The sequence below is a fragment of the Centropristis striata genome, chromosome 13 (genome assembly GCF_030273125.1).
Source record: "Centropristis striata isolate RG_2023a ecotype Rhode Island chromosome 13, C.striata_1.0, whole genome shotgun sequence".
Lineage (NCBI taxonomy): Eukaryota > Metazoa > Chordata > Actinopteri > Perciformes > Serranidae > Centropristis > Centropristis striata.
Genome location: NC_081529.1, coordinates 6,853,121 through 6,867,395, shown reverse-complemented (window position 1 = coordinate 6,867,395; position 14,275 = coordinate 6,853,121). Strand labels below are relative to the sequence as shown.

Here is a 14,275-nt window from a genome sequence, read left to right as displayed (position 1 = left end):
GGAAACACAAAAAACTTCACCAAAAGTTCAACATATGACATTTATTGATCATTTCACTCAAAAAGGATGTAACAAAGCATGGCTATTGGCATAATAATAACACTGTGTGTAAATTATGTAACTTAAGAGAAATAAATGACGTATAGGCAATTTTTTTAACATGCCTTTGTGACTTAAGCAAGATATGATAACACTTTATTTTGAAGGTGTCTACATAAGAGTCACACAAGCCTGTCAGAAACATGACATGACAAGTATCATGAGCATTAATGTTACTTCAAAGTGTCATTAATGTTCATGACACATCCCATTTCATGTTTATGACACGCTCATGTCACTCTTATGTAGACACCTTAGAGTAAAGTGTTACCAATATTAGTGTCAACAATAAAACACTGATAAAGTAAACTGATAACTAAACAATCTCCCTCTAGCTCTTCTTTGCTGGGTTCTTATCTGATACCTATGAATGTGGCAAATTGTCAAAGAAGTGATGATCTTTAAGGGGTAAAATCACATGATCTGATCAACTGAGGATGTAGGTGATTTTTCCATAGGTGGAAATTTTGACAAAAAATTACTTAGGTGATTATTTTAACAGGGTGATGATGTACAAAACATAATTACTGAGTTGTTAAGGCTGCAAGTAAAAGAAAAATAGGCACACTTTAAACATATATTATGGTGTAACCAAATAGTATAATTTAAGGATAATATATTATAGCCATTTCAAATATAAAACTCATAAAGGGACAAAACATCACCAAAGGCTGTAAAAGTTGTTTTTCCAAATCAGAGAGGCCTTCATTATGTTTTTCATTAAATCAAATTCAAAAATCTAATCATCTCAAAATTACAGCTGTAAACTTTGGTGATTTTTACTGTTTTTGGACTTTTGGACTAGGAGGGGCGATATAACAATATATCGTCGAAACAATATAAAAATGTCAACTGTATATATTTTTCTATATCGTATTTATCGTGATGTTGAAAAACCAATGGCTGAACTATGTTACAAAAATATTTACATAATTTGAAGGATGTTTACTTTCTCATTTTTGCATACGAAAGCAAAGCTGGAGTGAATATGGTCCACATATGAAAAAAACTACGAAATCTGCCTTTATTGCATTTCACAAATAAAGTTTACACAAATCACATACCGTGTTCAAAAGAGTCTTTAGCCTCTCTGAGATAATCAAGTCCTGATTTGACAAGTCGGGGGACAGTGGACTTCTGGTCTAAAGTGATCTACATGTGAAAAAAGCTGTAAAATCTGCCTTTATTGCATTTTCACAAAGATAACAAAGCTTTCACAAATCATAACATGTGTTTTAAAGAGAATTTAGCCTCTCTGAGATAATCAAGTCCTGATTTGACAAGTCTGGGTACAGTGGTTTTCTATCTACACCTGATCTACAAATATAGTGTCTCAGACAGCAATAAGACTCTAGATAATGTCTAACATGCTTTCATAACAGTCAGAGTTGGGAAAAAACAGAGGATTGGTCATTTAGCAATGTAAGTTAAGGTCCCCTTAAATTTCCCCTTAACTGCAGAATCAGAAGCTGAAGATTGGAAGCCAGAAATAAACTTTATCTTGTGGTTATTTCATAAAGAATATCTATTTATTGAATAACAAGAAGAGATATTGTGATATCTATCATTAATATGAAATGATTTCTATTGGGATAGATTTTGGCCAACCCTAACTCTGATGTCCCTCTTCTGTCTGCAGATATTATGGAAACTATACATCAAGATTTATTAGATACATTATATATATATAGGGAATATCTGTTGATAGATTTGTACAGTCGTATATACAGAAGGAATAATACACACAACACACAGAAGGTATTTTCAATTTAATTTCTTTTAATATAATCTTATTTACATTGTATTTTTTCATAAATGTTTAGTACATAGTAAGTTACAATACTCTTGCATCCATTACACAGTGAACTCAGAACCTAGAAAATGCAGATTGAAATGATACTGCTTAACAGTCTTCAATAATCAATCTACAACAAATCCCAACGTTTTTCCACATAATTCGCTCAATATTTAGGTTTTTGATTTCATTCACTTGGTTGGAGGATTAATGACTGCAAGGAGACTTTGTTCATTCATGGTGGTCTTCTTGAGGACGAGGGACTACTTTTTCTAACATTCAGGCTATGGGAGAAAAAGAGATGGGCAGAGAAACATCAGGGCCACAAAGTAAAAGATAATGGATGAAATGGATGATGAAACATGTATGAAAGGCTTATGAGATTTTATTATACATGTCACATACAACCAAAGAATTCCTGAATTCCTTCTTTCCATCTTCGTGGCTCATTTTGTTAAACATCCAGGTCATGCCCTCGGACCTCGTAACTTCAGTAGAGTTAAGATTTTAAAATTAGGGCTGGGAGGATCAATCCCTTTCACGTCAAATAAATGTAACATGGTATTTAAAACACCAAAACACTAACAGTATTCATACACTGACAAAGAGTACTTCTCCGCAATAATATGAATGTTAAAAAAATGTAACGAAATTCAATAGAACCCACTTTGTGGATTACTTGAATTGCAAGTGAATTGACCCTTCAACTCTGGTAGAGGGGGTGATGAAGAGATTAGTGTGGGCTCTTTGTAGAGCATATAGCAGCTTGGTCAGTAATCACTTAGTAATAAATAATAAAATATCAGAGTGGATCAGAGTGGTCGCAGATACAAACGGAAGAGACAAAAAAGTTACCAAACAAGAGGAGCAGGCTCATTTGATCATTTTTACAGCGTAACCGGGTGCCATGCCTGACACACACACTCTCATACAGACACAAAAACAGTCCCACACACTCACTCTCTCACACACACGATCACACGTACATGCACACGTTCTGATACACGACAGTGGTTAAACATGAAGCATGAATACTTGTCAATCAATCAGCTTGTCAGACAGAAAAGACAATCAGTCTCCGCCTTGTTCTTCACACGTGTGATATCAAAGTCTCTGTTCGCAGGCTCGCATGTGATTGGCCGATTCCGTCCGTTGACTCCAGTGTGTGTCGGGAGTCGAATTCGCTGCGGCGGTAGACATTCTGAAGAATGACATCATAGCTTGTTAAAACTGAAGGATAAAAATGCTTCTTCAAAACATTTGAAAAATTTTAAAATACTTTATTTTTTTTTGTCTGTTTTTTCTTCTTTATTTTTTTTTATCTTTTCCTCTCCCGCTGTGCTTCCTCTTCCAAAAGTTCGGTGGTGAAGAGGGGGCAAGAGACTGTGTTCTTGTGATGCTTGGCCGTTCCGTATACTCCACGTATACTTGATATTCTGTTGATGTTTGTGTATGTATATATGTAAAAAGTCAAATAGTTTGTGTGCAAGTGCAAGCGCAAGTGTGACTGTGTGTATGTTGGTTTGGTTGTGGAGTCGTCACTCCACAGCGAAGCCGCAGGTCTCCTCCACAGCCGTCAGCAGTTTCTCGTAGAGCTTCTCGTAAGACTCGTAGGGAGGGATGTCTATCCGGTTAAAACTAGAGACAGAAAAGGGATGATTAGTTATGTCAAACCTGCAAATGTATATAAAGATAAAAAGCATGCATCTTTTTTTTTGGTGTGCATTCCTACCATGTGTGGGCCTTGGGCAGGTTGTCTGTGTTGGCGTCTATCAAATGGATGGTGAAGAGCCTTGGTCCTGCAGAACCTGTAGAACCTTACACACATACATTCTAGTTATCACTGCTCTACTCTGGTACACAGAACATTCATCAGTCTTTAAAGAGTGAAAACTCACATCAAATGCCACACCCAAATAAATTAGTTGATGCCTTCATTGGCCTGCAAATTTAATTTAACACCTTTGAATCGATAGGATATTTTGGCTGTGTTAGTTAGAGGTGTGAATCAGCAGAGGACCCACGATACGATTTTATCCTGATACTTGAGTCACGAGACAATATTTTTTGTGATTTTAAGCATTTTGTGATATGGTGAATATTGTGATACAATATATTGCGATTTAACTGTTTAACTGCATTTTGTGTCCACAAAATTAAATTCAATCAATAATTGTTTTGTCCAATAAGAGAAAATTCTCAGTCTATTCATCTCACTTCAGTCTTTTTATTTCTCCACAATGAGAGTCAAACCCACAGACTGACCAACAAAGTATTCAGTCAGACTGAACTCAACTGATATCAAACATGTATGGACGACAACAACTGCAGCATTTTATCAAACTTTCAAACACTTTAAGCTTCGCTGCTCTGAATTTCTTTAAATGAAACATTAAAAAGCTTAACTTTGCAGCGTTATCTCCCGACACAATGAAGCACATGGTGCCTATAGATTCCTTAGATCTTCTAGTTTCATGTGATACCAATATCTCCAGTTTATTCCTAAAGTTGAGCCCACTACAGTTTCCGGAGAAAAAAATATAACGGCGAACAATACTGCCGGCTCGGCAGCCGCTGGAACGCTAAATAAATGGCCATGATTTGATATAATATTGCCATACAGAATATCGCAATAATATGCTGTATCGATTTTTTTCCCCCACCTCTAGTGTTAATGCATATGGCATGAATTTTGGCACGGGTTAGAGGTTTTTGTTGTGCGCATGGATGCACATAACAAATGCTTCTTGGGGGGGGGGGGGGAGATAATCCTAAAATGTGCCTGTAAAATGTGACACATGAATTTTCAGGAAGGTTTTGGGCATTTTTATACCCTTTTTTAAAGTCTTTCATTCTGGCCCTTTTGAAGTCTTTTTGCATTGATGTGCTTTTATTTTTACGGGAAACCATTTCACAGAAAACGTATTTCCTATATTATAGACAAAACACCAACTGATTAACCATTAGAAGAAATGAATCATTAGCTGAAGCCCTTACTGAAGTCTGTAAGTATCTGAGCACATCTCTTATGTCCGATATATTCTTGCTAAGATGTGAATACACCAGTAAAATCTTCAAATGTGAACCATAATTAGGCTCAAACAGTATACAGTATATTGTTTCCTGATATTTTAATCAACTGCAATTTTCTATATGTTATTATACCGTGTGTGAGGTCTTTAATATCAACCAGTAAGACAGACAAATTAAATAAGCAGACCAAATGATTGCATCAAATGAATGCAGTAGTTGATGTGAGTACAGAGTGTGTGTGTGGTTTCTGAGCCAGTGCATGACCCACCCTGCAGCGCTTTGAACCCTTGTAAAGGGACCCTTGTGGAGCCTGTGACGAACTGCAGGAGGCGTCCTCTCCTCTCCTCACTGAAGGCCTCCACCGCTTGCCAGAACCACCGAACCACGTTGCTTTCACTTGTGCAGTGCTTCAGCCGGGTGTTGGTCTTCCAGTCTGCAAGATCTATCTTCCCCAGTCCACCGATGATTAGCTGGAGGAGACGGAGAGGAATATATTAAGAATTTCCAAAGAAGGCTTTGCAAAAAAAAAAGATTTCATACTTTAGAAAAACACATAATATGGCATGTGATGAGCTGGAAAGAACATGCACCTCAAGTTCTTTATGGTCGAAAGGTTTGAGGAGGTGCTGGGGTATGAGCTCACTGAATCCCTTCTGTAGAGCCAGAAACTGGGCTTCTATTCCACGCATAAACCTCCAGTTCACATAAAGTCTGAAAACACAAGAGCAGGTCAAATAAGTACACTGTAATAAACAGTATTATACACAGCAGCTCTTTCTGCCAACGAGACAGTTTATGGTTTATGCTCTGTATCAGGGGCATAGTTTGGATAACACCCACCATTGCACTGTTCTTACCTTACGTATTCTTTTTTGTTCTCCTCTGTAACGGGAATATTGCGGCCATTAGGTTTAAGTTCATGTTGTAAAAACTTCCCAAAGGCATTGTGCTCCACGCAGAATGTGTGGTCCAGGACTGAAGTGATGTCGTTCTCTCTGCACAAAGAGTTTTAAAAATGGGTTAAAAATGTAAACATCTGTGCAAATCAGTGCGGTACATAGAGTAAGAAACAAAAGCAAAAAACTGTGTGCAGGTGCATTTGCTCACAATATCCAGACGAGGCTCTTGTGCAACTCCGGGTCGGTGGTCTCCAGGTCGTTGAGCTGGATTGGTTTGCCTAGCAGCTGTTTGTAGAAGGGCAGCGTGAAGCTCCCGTTGATGTAGTGACCGTGAAAAACTGCCAGGCCCATCACACGGCCAACAAAGTGGAAATACGACAGGTGGTCCTGGAAGAAAGTAACACAAACGGAAAGACAGACACACAGGGTCAGAGAGAACACTCTAATTCAGTTGGAAGACAGAGAAAGAGTGTGTGAGTGTGTGAGTGTGTGTGTGTGTGTGTGTGTGTGTGTGTGTGTGTGTGTACTCACAGGGTTGATGGAGGAGTCGGGGTTGATCTGTAGTGTGTAGATATTGTCTGTGGAGTACTGGAACAGGCCGTAATAGGGGTTCAACATTTCATGACAGAGCAGGTACAGCCACTCCCTACAAACAACCAGCACATTGTTAACAACACATTCATTTAAAGGAACAATGAGAACAGTGAAATACACTAGATTACACACTGTAGTCAGTGTGTTTGAGGTCTCCTTTTTTTAGCAGCTCTAATGAATAGATTTCACCTCTTACCATGTAAAGTCAAATCTTTTCTCTCTGTGAGGAGGCTCTGCAGCAGCTCTTGCATTACTTTCATTTAGTCTTTTAGAATTCTGATTTGTTTGGTTATAAAAAATATAAACTACAGAAGAGGATTAGAATCAGGTAGGAGAAAAAATAATGAGGAGGAAAAAACAAATTCATTATGCACTTTGAGAAAAAAGTTGAAATGTTGAGAAAAAAGTCTATAAGCTAACTAACTTTTTGAGTTTGGTAGACTGCATGCTACAACCTGATTTTCCTCAATACGTTGAATATATGTCTAAAAAAACATCATAAATGATATCAAAGTAGATTCTTCCAAATCAACAGTTGGGGCAGCCTACTACCAAGAATAGCTAATTTATGTGTAGGGGGATTTTAGTACCACTACACCTTTAAATATTGTGTGTCAATTTTATGACATTGACGAAAATCAGTTGTAGTTTTGAGTCTACCCAACTGTTTGGATAGACGTGTAGTTTCTCTAAAACAGTGTTGCTCTGATGACTTATTGACACGAGAACAACAAATCTGTGAATATCTTTCCAACTTTACTGAACTCAGAAAGTTTGACTTTATTCTCAAACTGCAGAATGAAAAAAATAATTCCTTCACTCATTATTTTTCTCTCCTACCTGGCCCCAATCCTCTTACGTACTAAACTTATGAATGTATACTTATACCACTTGAAAACTACTTAGCTGGGAGATAAAAGATGGAGTCATGGGATTTGACTTATTAAGAAGCAACACAACAAATAAAGAAGTGCTCTGAGATGTGAATAGGAAATTACCTGGCCACCCCACCGTAGTCCAGACCCTCTTCTCCCCTGAACTTCACCATCAGACGTTTCTTCAGGTCTTTGGGCCTCATCTTCATTATCTGCCGATATGACTCCTACACACACAATGTTAACACAAACAAAAGAAACAATTAGTGACTAACAACAGAGCCCTTTACTTCAGATTTGTTCTGCTTCAGCGTCTGAACCCCATAGCTATTAGATTTCCACATTTCTGACAGCCCTTTAATGCATCATGTGTGAACAAAGCAGAGGAGATTTACAGAGCAGGTAGGATAAGTCAGGTTGTAAAAGATGTAAATATTTAATATGTAAAGCATGTGGAGTACCTGTTTTTTTTTTTTTACAATAAAATATATTCATAACAGTTGAGAAATACACCATTTTCGTCTGATTTTTGTAAAAAAAAAAAAAAAAAAAAAAGGAAAAAGTTATTAATAAAATTCAACTGGTGTTTTGTCTTCTTTTATTTTTTTTATAATTTATGTTATTATAACTGTGTTTTACTGCAGAGAAGACATTTCTGAGTTCCCCTAACGTTTAGCCATGATTGTGCTGTTTCCATACAGGTGCAGGACTGATATATTGCAGTGAAAAACAAGGCCACAGTGAGTAAAATGTGACAGGGGGAAAAGAAAAAACATCCTGAAGCTAGACAGTTTATTAATATGCACAATCAGTGCTGCTTTTGTGCTCTTGTCCGGAGAAAGAACTGGTTGTTGTGACTGTTGTATGAGTCAGGAGGAGTGTGTGTGTGTGTGTGTGTGTGTGTGTGTGTGTGTGTTTCTGTATGAATGTAAGGAGCTACCCACTCCATCCACGCTGCTCCCATAGCGCCACATTTGTACAAATGTCTGACTTATCACCGTGTGTATGGGAGAGACAGTCATTGTCTGGTTTCGTAGTGTCCACGTGAGAAATGTTGACACTTGCACCCACCTCAAAGATCTCCTCCCGGGACACCTCTATGCGGCAGTGTCCTGCTTGAGGCTGCTGCAAGGACAGCTCGTGGCGGAGCAGCTTCAACTTATGGACCAAGTCTCTCTCGTAGCGCGCTGCCACGTCTCCATCTCCTCCGCCTCCTCCTCCGCCCACTCCTCCACCTCCCCCTTCTTCACCCCCCACATCCATCTGGGGGGCTTGTGAGGACTCCTTCGCTTGTGATTGCTGGCTGGAGGTGCGAAGAAGTAAAAGAGGACAGGGAAGAGACAACATGACAGCCAGTTAGATAAAGAGGTGACAGGAAGAGGAAAAAAGAGCAGAGTGGATTACAAACTGCGCAGCTAAATCTACTATAAACCCACATTTCTGTAAATCACACGATTCAGCGTTACTAACAGAGCTGCTGATTTAGTAGGTCATGTTCACAAGCAGTCTGCAGTTCAGCATGACTGCCGTGAGAGATTAGATTAATGACAGATTAGTCTTGAAACCACTTATTTGATACGTGTCATAAATGTCTGACAGCAAGGTGCAGATTGATTTTACCATGAGAGCATTTTAAATGTGTGTGCTTACGTGTACCTGATAATGGTGTGTAGGCGCGGGTCGGTGAACTGTGTGGTTCGGTTGTTGTGGTCCACAAAGTAGATCCGCCCCGACACGGTGCTTCGGACTTCCCAGCCCACTGGCAGCGGCCCAAGCTCCTCACAGCTCACACTGGCCAGGTCCCTGCACCAGGAACAAGGAACCAGACAGGGTTAGAAATCCTCTGCAGCAATTCCACCAGACTTCTGTCTCCAACTACTGACCCGACATACTGTTCCTTCTTAACCCCTCATGCTTATCTAAAAACCTGAGATTTTCTCTTAATCTGGTGGTGATTAGTGCAGAACAAAATAAGGACAACATGGACCTTTATAGTCAATAGCATCAGAAGTACGGGATATCAGGGAATATAATATATCTATTTTAATGTGAAATTCCAGGTCTTAAAAATAGAACAATCCTTTAAATCACAGAGCATTAAAGATGCTGTGTAATCTGCAATATAACCCATGTGTGGTGATTTGTACTCTTCTTCTATATATATATATATATATATATATATATATATATATATATATATATATATATATATATATCTCCTTCTCATTGTCCTCTTCCTCTTCTGCTGCAATGCCCTAGATTGTGTCAGTGGGGTTTATTTAAGGTTCATCTCGTTTCAGGTTATGGGGAATGGAAGCAGACAAAATAAAAAATAAAAATAGATCTAAAGAAATAAATGACTTGATAAATAAATGAATATGCCATTAAGTGTACCAAAAACATTTAAAATAATTTAATTAGTTATTAAAAATCTATCAATTTAAAATTAAAAAAATATATAAATAAATAAATAAAAACAGAAAATTAAATAGTTAAAATCAGATAAATAATAATAATAATACAAATGTTTAAAAAAAAAAAGAAATAAAACGGAAACATAAATGTATGTAACATTTTAAGAATTCATTAATGGATACATTTATTTTCAATAGTACTTTTGGTACTTCTGAGTCATCTATTTAGTAGTATTTAGTTGTTGTTTTTCCCCCTCCCTCTATGTGGACATGAGGGAAGCTGGGTGTAATGGTACCGTGGTATCCGAGGGTCGTGCCAGGTGCTGACGCCCGTCTGTGTGTGTAGGAAGTACACCTGGCCCTGCACTGTTGTTCGTTGCTCTGTTTTGTAAAGGAGAAAGATGATATGACTTTATCTACAAACACAGCATGAAAGATTTTAAGATCGGTTAAATATCAAGGGTCATGCTCGGCTGACCGTATCCCTCTGGCAGGTCAGGCGGTTGGTGCCCATGAGGTCTGTTCTGAGGGGTGTGGCCATGGCCTCTGGAGTCCTGCCCTCTGATTCGCTGCGTCTGAAGACGGCCCTCCTGACTGGGCGAGTCGAGTCGACAGTTCCCGCCCCCCGCCGCCCCGGTGGGGTCTGAGTAGGGCAGCGGCTCTTCACTGAAACATCCTTCAAATACAGGCCTGCACACACACAAACGCACACAAACACACACGCCACTGAAGTCGCATTTCCTCTGTTTCACTGAAGCACATGATAAGTCAAGTGCTTTTATTTTTAACTCAGAGATCAGGAGAGGATTAAACAAATTAAAACTATGACTAAAGTGCAGCACCACAAGCAGCCAAAACAGTTCTCAGTGCAACTACACTAATCCTAACGTCACAAAGAAGAACCTCAGTGTGGCATAAAAACAGACCCTGAATCAATTAATGCAAGTTCTTCCATACAGAAGATAAGGGGACACTGAAGGTATAATACTCACAGAGTATGAAAACTATGTGAATCATATGGAATAAGGATTTACCAGATGACAACCCAGTTTTAGGCTGATATTTCCCAAAGGTTTAGTTCATTTTTTTTACCCACGTCTGGATGTAGCGATGAATCGTGACACAAATCGATACAAATGTGTGATCATTTAAATCGGTTGACAGCTTATTTATCTATTGTGATGTGGGATTTTTCTTTGCAAGCTCATTCTGTTAAAAAAAAATAAAAAATTGTGGAAAGCATCGATTGGGACATTGCCAATGACGAAAACTCAATACAGATTGCTTTTCATCAATCTTTTTCTAAATCTTATAACTGAAAAAGCAATCTAAAAAAAAATCTATGACACACATTAAAAAATCTAACATTGTGACAGCAAGCGATTGTTTCTCTAATTGTGATTATATGTCGCCGGCAGTGTAAAAATCTGTTGACACACTCACCCATCATTTTCCAACAGGCCTCTGCAGTCGACCACGGGGCCTCCGCTGCCGATGCGGTCTCGTGTCTGTAAGCTCACTGGAAACAAGCAGGTGGTAAAGGTCAGAGAGATGACAGTGTGACAGAGCAGGATAGCAGAAACAAAGGTGACATGAGGCGAGAAGCGATGAGGGTTATTTTTACAGAAAATGTATCTCTGTGTCCAGCCTTACCTACTATCTGCCCCCGCACTGCGTCGCTGTCTGAGGGGTTCAGCTTACATAGATCTAGACGCTGGTCTGGAAGAAGAGGAAAAAGGAATGTAAACCTGAAGCTTTTTTTTGTTTAATTAACATCCATGATTTATGTGCATGTAATGTTTATGTGCAATCTTAGGGCTGGACAAAAAAAAGACAGACTTACATCCTGTGTCTTTTAGCCTGCTGATGGCGTTTGAAAGCAGTCGTATGCAGCCCAGGAAGCCCGCCCCCTGCCGTTTATGGATCTTTTTGTGGTTCCATATACTGATGGTGATGGAGTCTGTCTTTCCAATGTAGCTGAAAAACAGATGAAAGATTCTCATGTGTCTACTCCATCTTTTTCAGCCGGTTGGTATCAGTGCTAGTTGAATCAAATCAAACCAAACTGAATATCTTCCAGTCTCTGTACAGCTTCTTAAAGAGTAAAATTCAAGCACTTTTAAAGCACTTTCAAGGGACTTAAACCCAAAATTTCCAGACTCTTGGAGCCTTTAACGCCTCATGTAAATTGTTACATTCCTGTTATAAATGCAATTGCAAAGAATAAAGTATATTCCTAACCTTGAAACTGTTAAAATTGAGTGTTTTGTTTTTGCTTTTTTTGACTTTGTACAAACCTTGGTCTTGAGAAAAAAATGTAAAGTGTTGTTTCCCCACCAATAGACTAATATCAGAAACTTGTAGAATGTACCATATTAACTTTGTCCCTAACTGTAAGACAAGCCCTCATTGTTGCAACACCTGTTTTTGTTTTAAGATAAGGACCAAATCAGATAAAACAAAGAAGACATTGTTTTAATATATTGTTACTAGGGATGGGCGTTTGAAAGGAACTAGAGCATCTATAAAGGTAACGATGAATTAATCAATTAATCACTATGTTTTATGCATACTCCAGTATGTATAAAAACATGCACACATGGGCAAAATAAAAGATATCTATACATTAAGTACTATGCAAAAGCCTGTTTTGATAACGGACGCTTTTATTTTGAAAGGACGAAAAGAGACTTGATCTTGTCAATCGTAAAACTAACTCAACTGAGATTAAACTGTAAGGAGTTCAGTGTTTTATGTTTTAGCCCCCGAAGAGGCCTGAGGTTAGTTTTCACAGTAATCTTGAATATTTAAGTGTGTTTTGTGTTTAAATAAGTTTTGGATGAACTTAAACCTACCTAATTCATGCTAGCAAGGTTTGATGCAGTAAACTAGTTTTGCTCAAATTAATACTCTTATTTCTCTGTGTTTAATAATTGTTATTGCAACTTTCAGTTTGCAAACTGTAGCTTTATCCAACTTAATTCTCAGCTCATTGGCTTATTCACATACGGCCGCAGAACTGAACGCTCGGCGTGTTTCAGTTCAGTGATACTGATACACAGTCATAGATAAAATTAAAATAAAAAATACACAGATCAATTAAAAATTCCACGTTATCAACCATTAATTGATCATTGATTAATTATTCCCATCTCTAATTGTTATATTTTAGTAAACAAAACAATAAAACCAATAAAAAAGGCATTCAAACAGTGATTTTGTGTATTAGTTGTGAGTGTGGTGCTGGAGACTCACAGGTCGTAGTGCTGATTCCATTTGGGGTCCAGTGTGCTCTTGACTGTGTCTGTTGAGTGGCATTGACCCGATCCGTCCACCACAACCTTGGCAAATGGATCTGGTAGGCCTGCAAGCACACAGCTCAAATTAATTGTTTGCATCCACCACATTGAATCACGGAGAAGATAATATCTAGGTATTAGATATAACTCAATTAGCTTAAGTACTGCAGATCACATATCTCCACAACAAAGCTGAGCTTTCTCCTGCTGCAGACATGTAGCAGACAGCTCTTTCCCTCTGTAGCTCTGCTGACGCTGACATGCTATTTGAAAACAGTATATTCTAATGTAATCATTGTGTACAATGTTGGTTTTGATGGCACACACAGCCCTGTATTGAAACACATAATCTCATCATGCATACCAGTCGTCATAACATTAGATTCATACGCATCAAAATGAGCATAATAAAAGGTACTTACGAAAGAAGTCTTTTTTTGCGAGGTTCTTGGCACATAATACTGCAAAAGATAAAAAATCATGATGAACAAAATGCCACACACACAAATATGTAAATGATGTGTCTGTGTGTAGGCTGGTCTAAATGTATGCTGGTGCGCATAAAAAACTGTGTGGAGGAAGAATGTTGTTTAGGATAATATATGAATGCCAGAGGATGGTAATAAACAAGGAAAGTTATGTGACGTGCAGACAAGAATGAGCAGTAAAGTATAGACTTGTGTCAGGATCACGCACATTCTCACACACAAAGTCACACACACACATACACACACATACACAGGCCGCCCACAGCGAGAGTGGCAGGATGCCTTCTCTGCCACATCATCTTTGTGGATCATACTAACCCAGAGAGTTTGTAAGTGTGTGCTAAGTATTTGCTTAGTTGTGTGTGTAGGTGTGTGTGCAATTTCTTGTTATTTGTTTGCCACACAGCCTGCATGGTGCGAGAGCTGACATATGTCATTTTAGGTCAGCACAGCGAGCACTGCTGTAAACCTTAAAAAGAAACACAGCTGGACCACAGTAAACTGATTCTCAGAAACACAATTGTGTCCAGTCAGTCACAAGTACAGGTTGATTACAGGGCAGTGTGGGCATCGGACAAAAACAAGCTGCATGTTTGTTTTCAAGGCTGATGTAATCTTCTCAAAAAGCGACTACATCGTAAGGTGTAATTGATGTGAAAACAATAATAATATTTACTGCATGTCTGAATGTAAAGCTCTAAATATCAGCTTTTTAGCTCATTGATGGGATCCTTATGTGGCTGGAGACTGAAACTAAACATTCACATGAATTACCTCTA

At 38.4% G+C, this 14,275-nt stretch overlaps 1 protein-coding gene across 2 annotated transcripts in view; it reads right to left on the bottom strand.

Annotated features, from left to right (window-relative positions):
* Positions 1–1,858: 1,858 nt before the first annotated feature.
* smurf1 (SMAD specific E3 ubiquitin protein ligase 1) overlaps positions 1,859–14,275 on the bottom strand; it is a 20,414-nt gene continuing 7,997 nt past the window's right edge. The window contains exons 2-18 of one of the 2 annotated variants that reach the window (XM_059348650.1): positions 13,431–13,469; positions 12,965–13,073; positions 11,553–11,686; positions 11,363–11,428; positions 11,153–11,228; positions 10,188–10,399; positions 10,006–10,090; positions 8,952–9,098; positions 8,367–8,598; positions 7,419–7,522; positions 6,358–6,472; positions 6,035–6,213; positions 5,785–5,922; positions 5,518–5,638; positions 5,196–5,397; positions 3,627–3,711; positions 1,859–3,532 (exon numbers count right to left, since the gene is read on the bottom strand). In XM_059348650.1, the coding sequence (XP_059204633.1) occupies positions 3,433–3,532; positions 3,627–3,711; positions 5,196–5,397; positions 5,518–5,638; positions 5,785–5,922; positions 6,035–6,213; positions 6,358–6,472; positions 7,419–7,522; positions 8,367–8,598; positions 8,952–9,098; positions 10,006–10,090; positions 10,188–10,399; positions 11,153–11,228; positions 11,363–11,428; positions 11,553–11,686; positions 12,965–13,073; positions 13,431–13,469 (2,144 nt within the window). In that variant the 3' untranslated portion in view covers positions 1,859–3,432. The remainder of the gene's footprint in view (positions 3,533–3,626; positions 3,712–5,195; positions 5,398–5,517; positions 5,639–5,784; positions 5,923–6,034; positions 6,214–6,357; positions 6,473–7,418; positions 7,523–8,366; positions 8,599–8,951; positions 9,099–10,005; positions 10,091–10,187; positions 10,400–11,152; positions 11,229–11,362; positions 11,429–11,552; positions 11,687–12,964; positions 13,074–13,430; positions 13,470–14,275) is intronic. The other variant, XM_059348651.1, reaches the window with a different exon arrangement.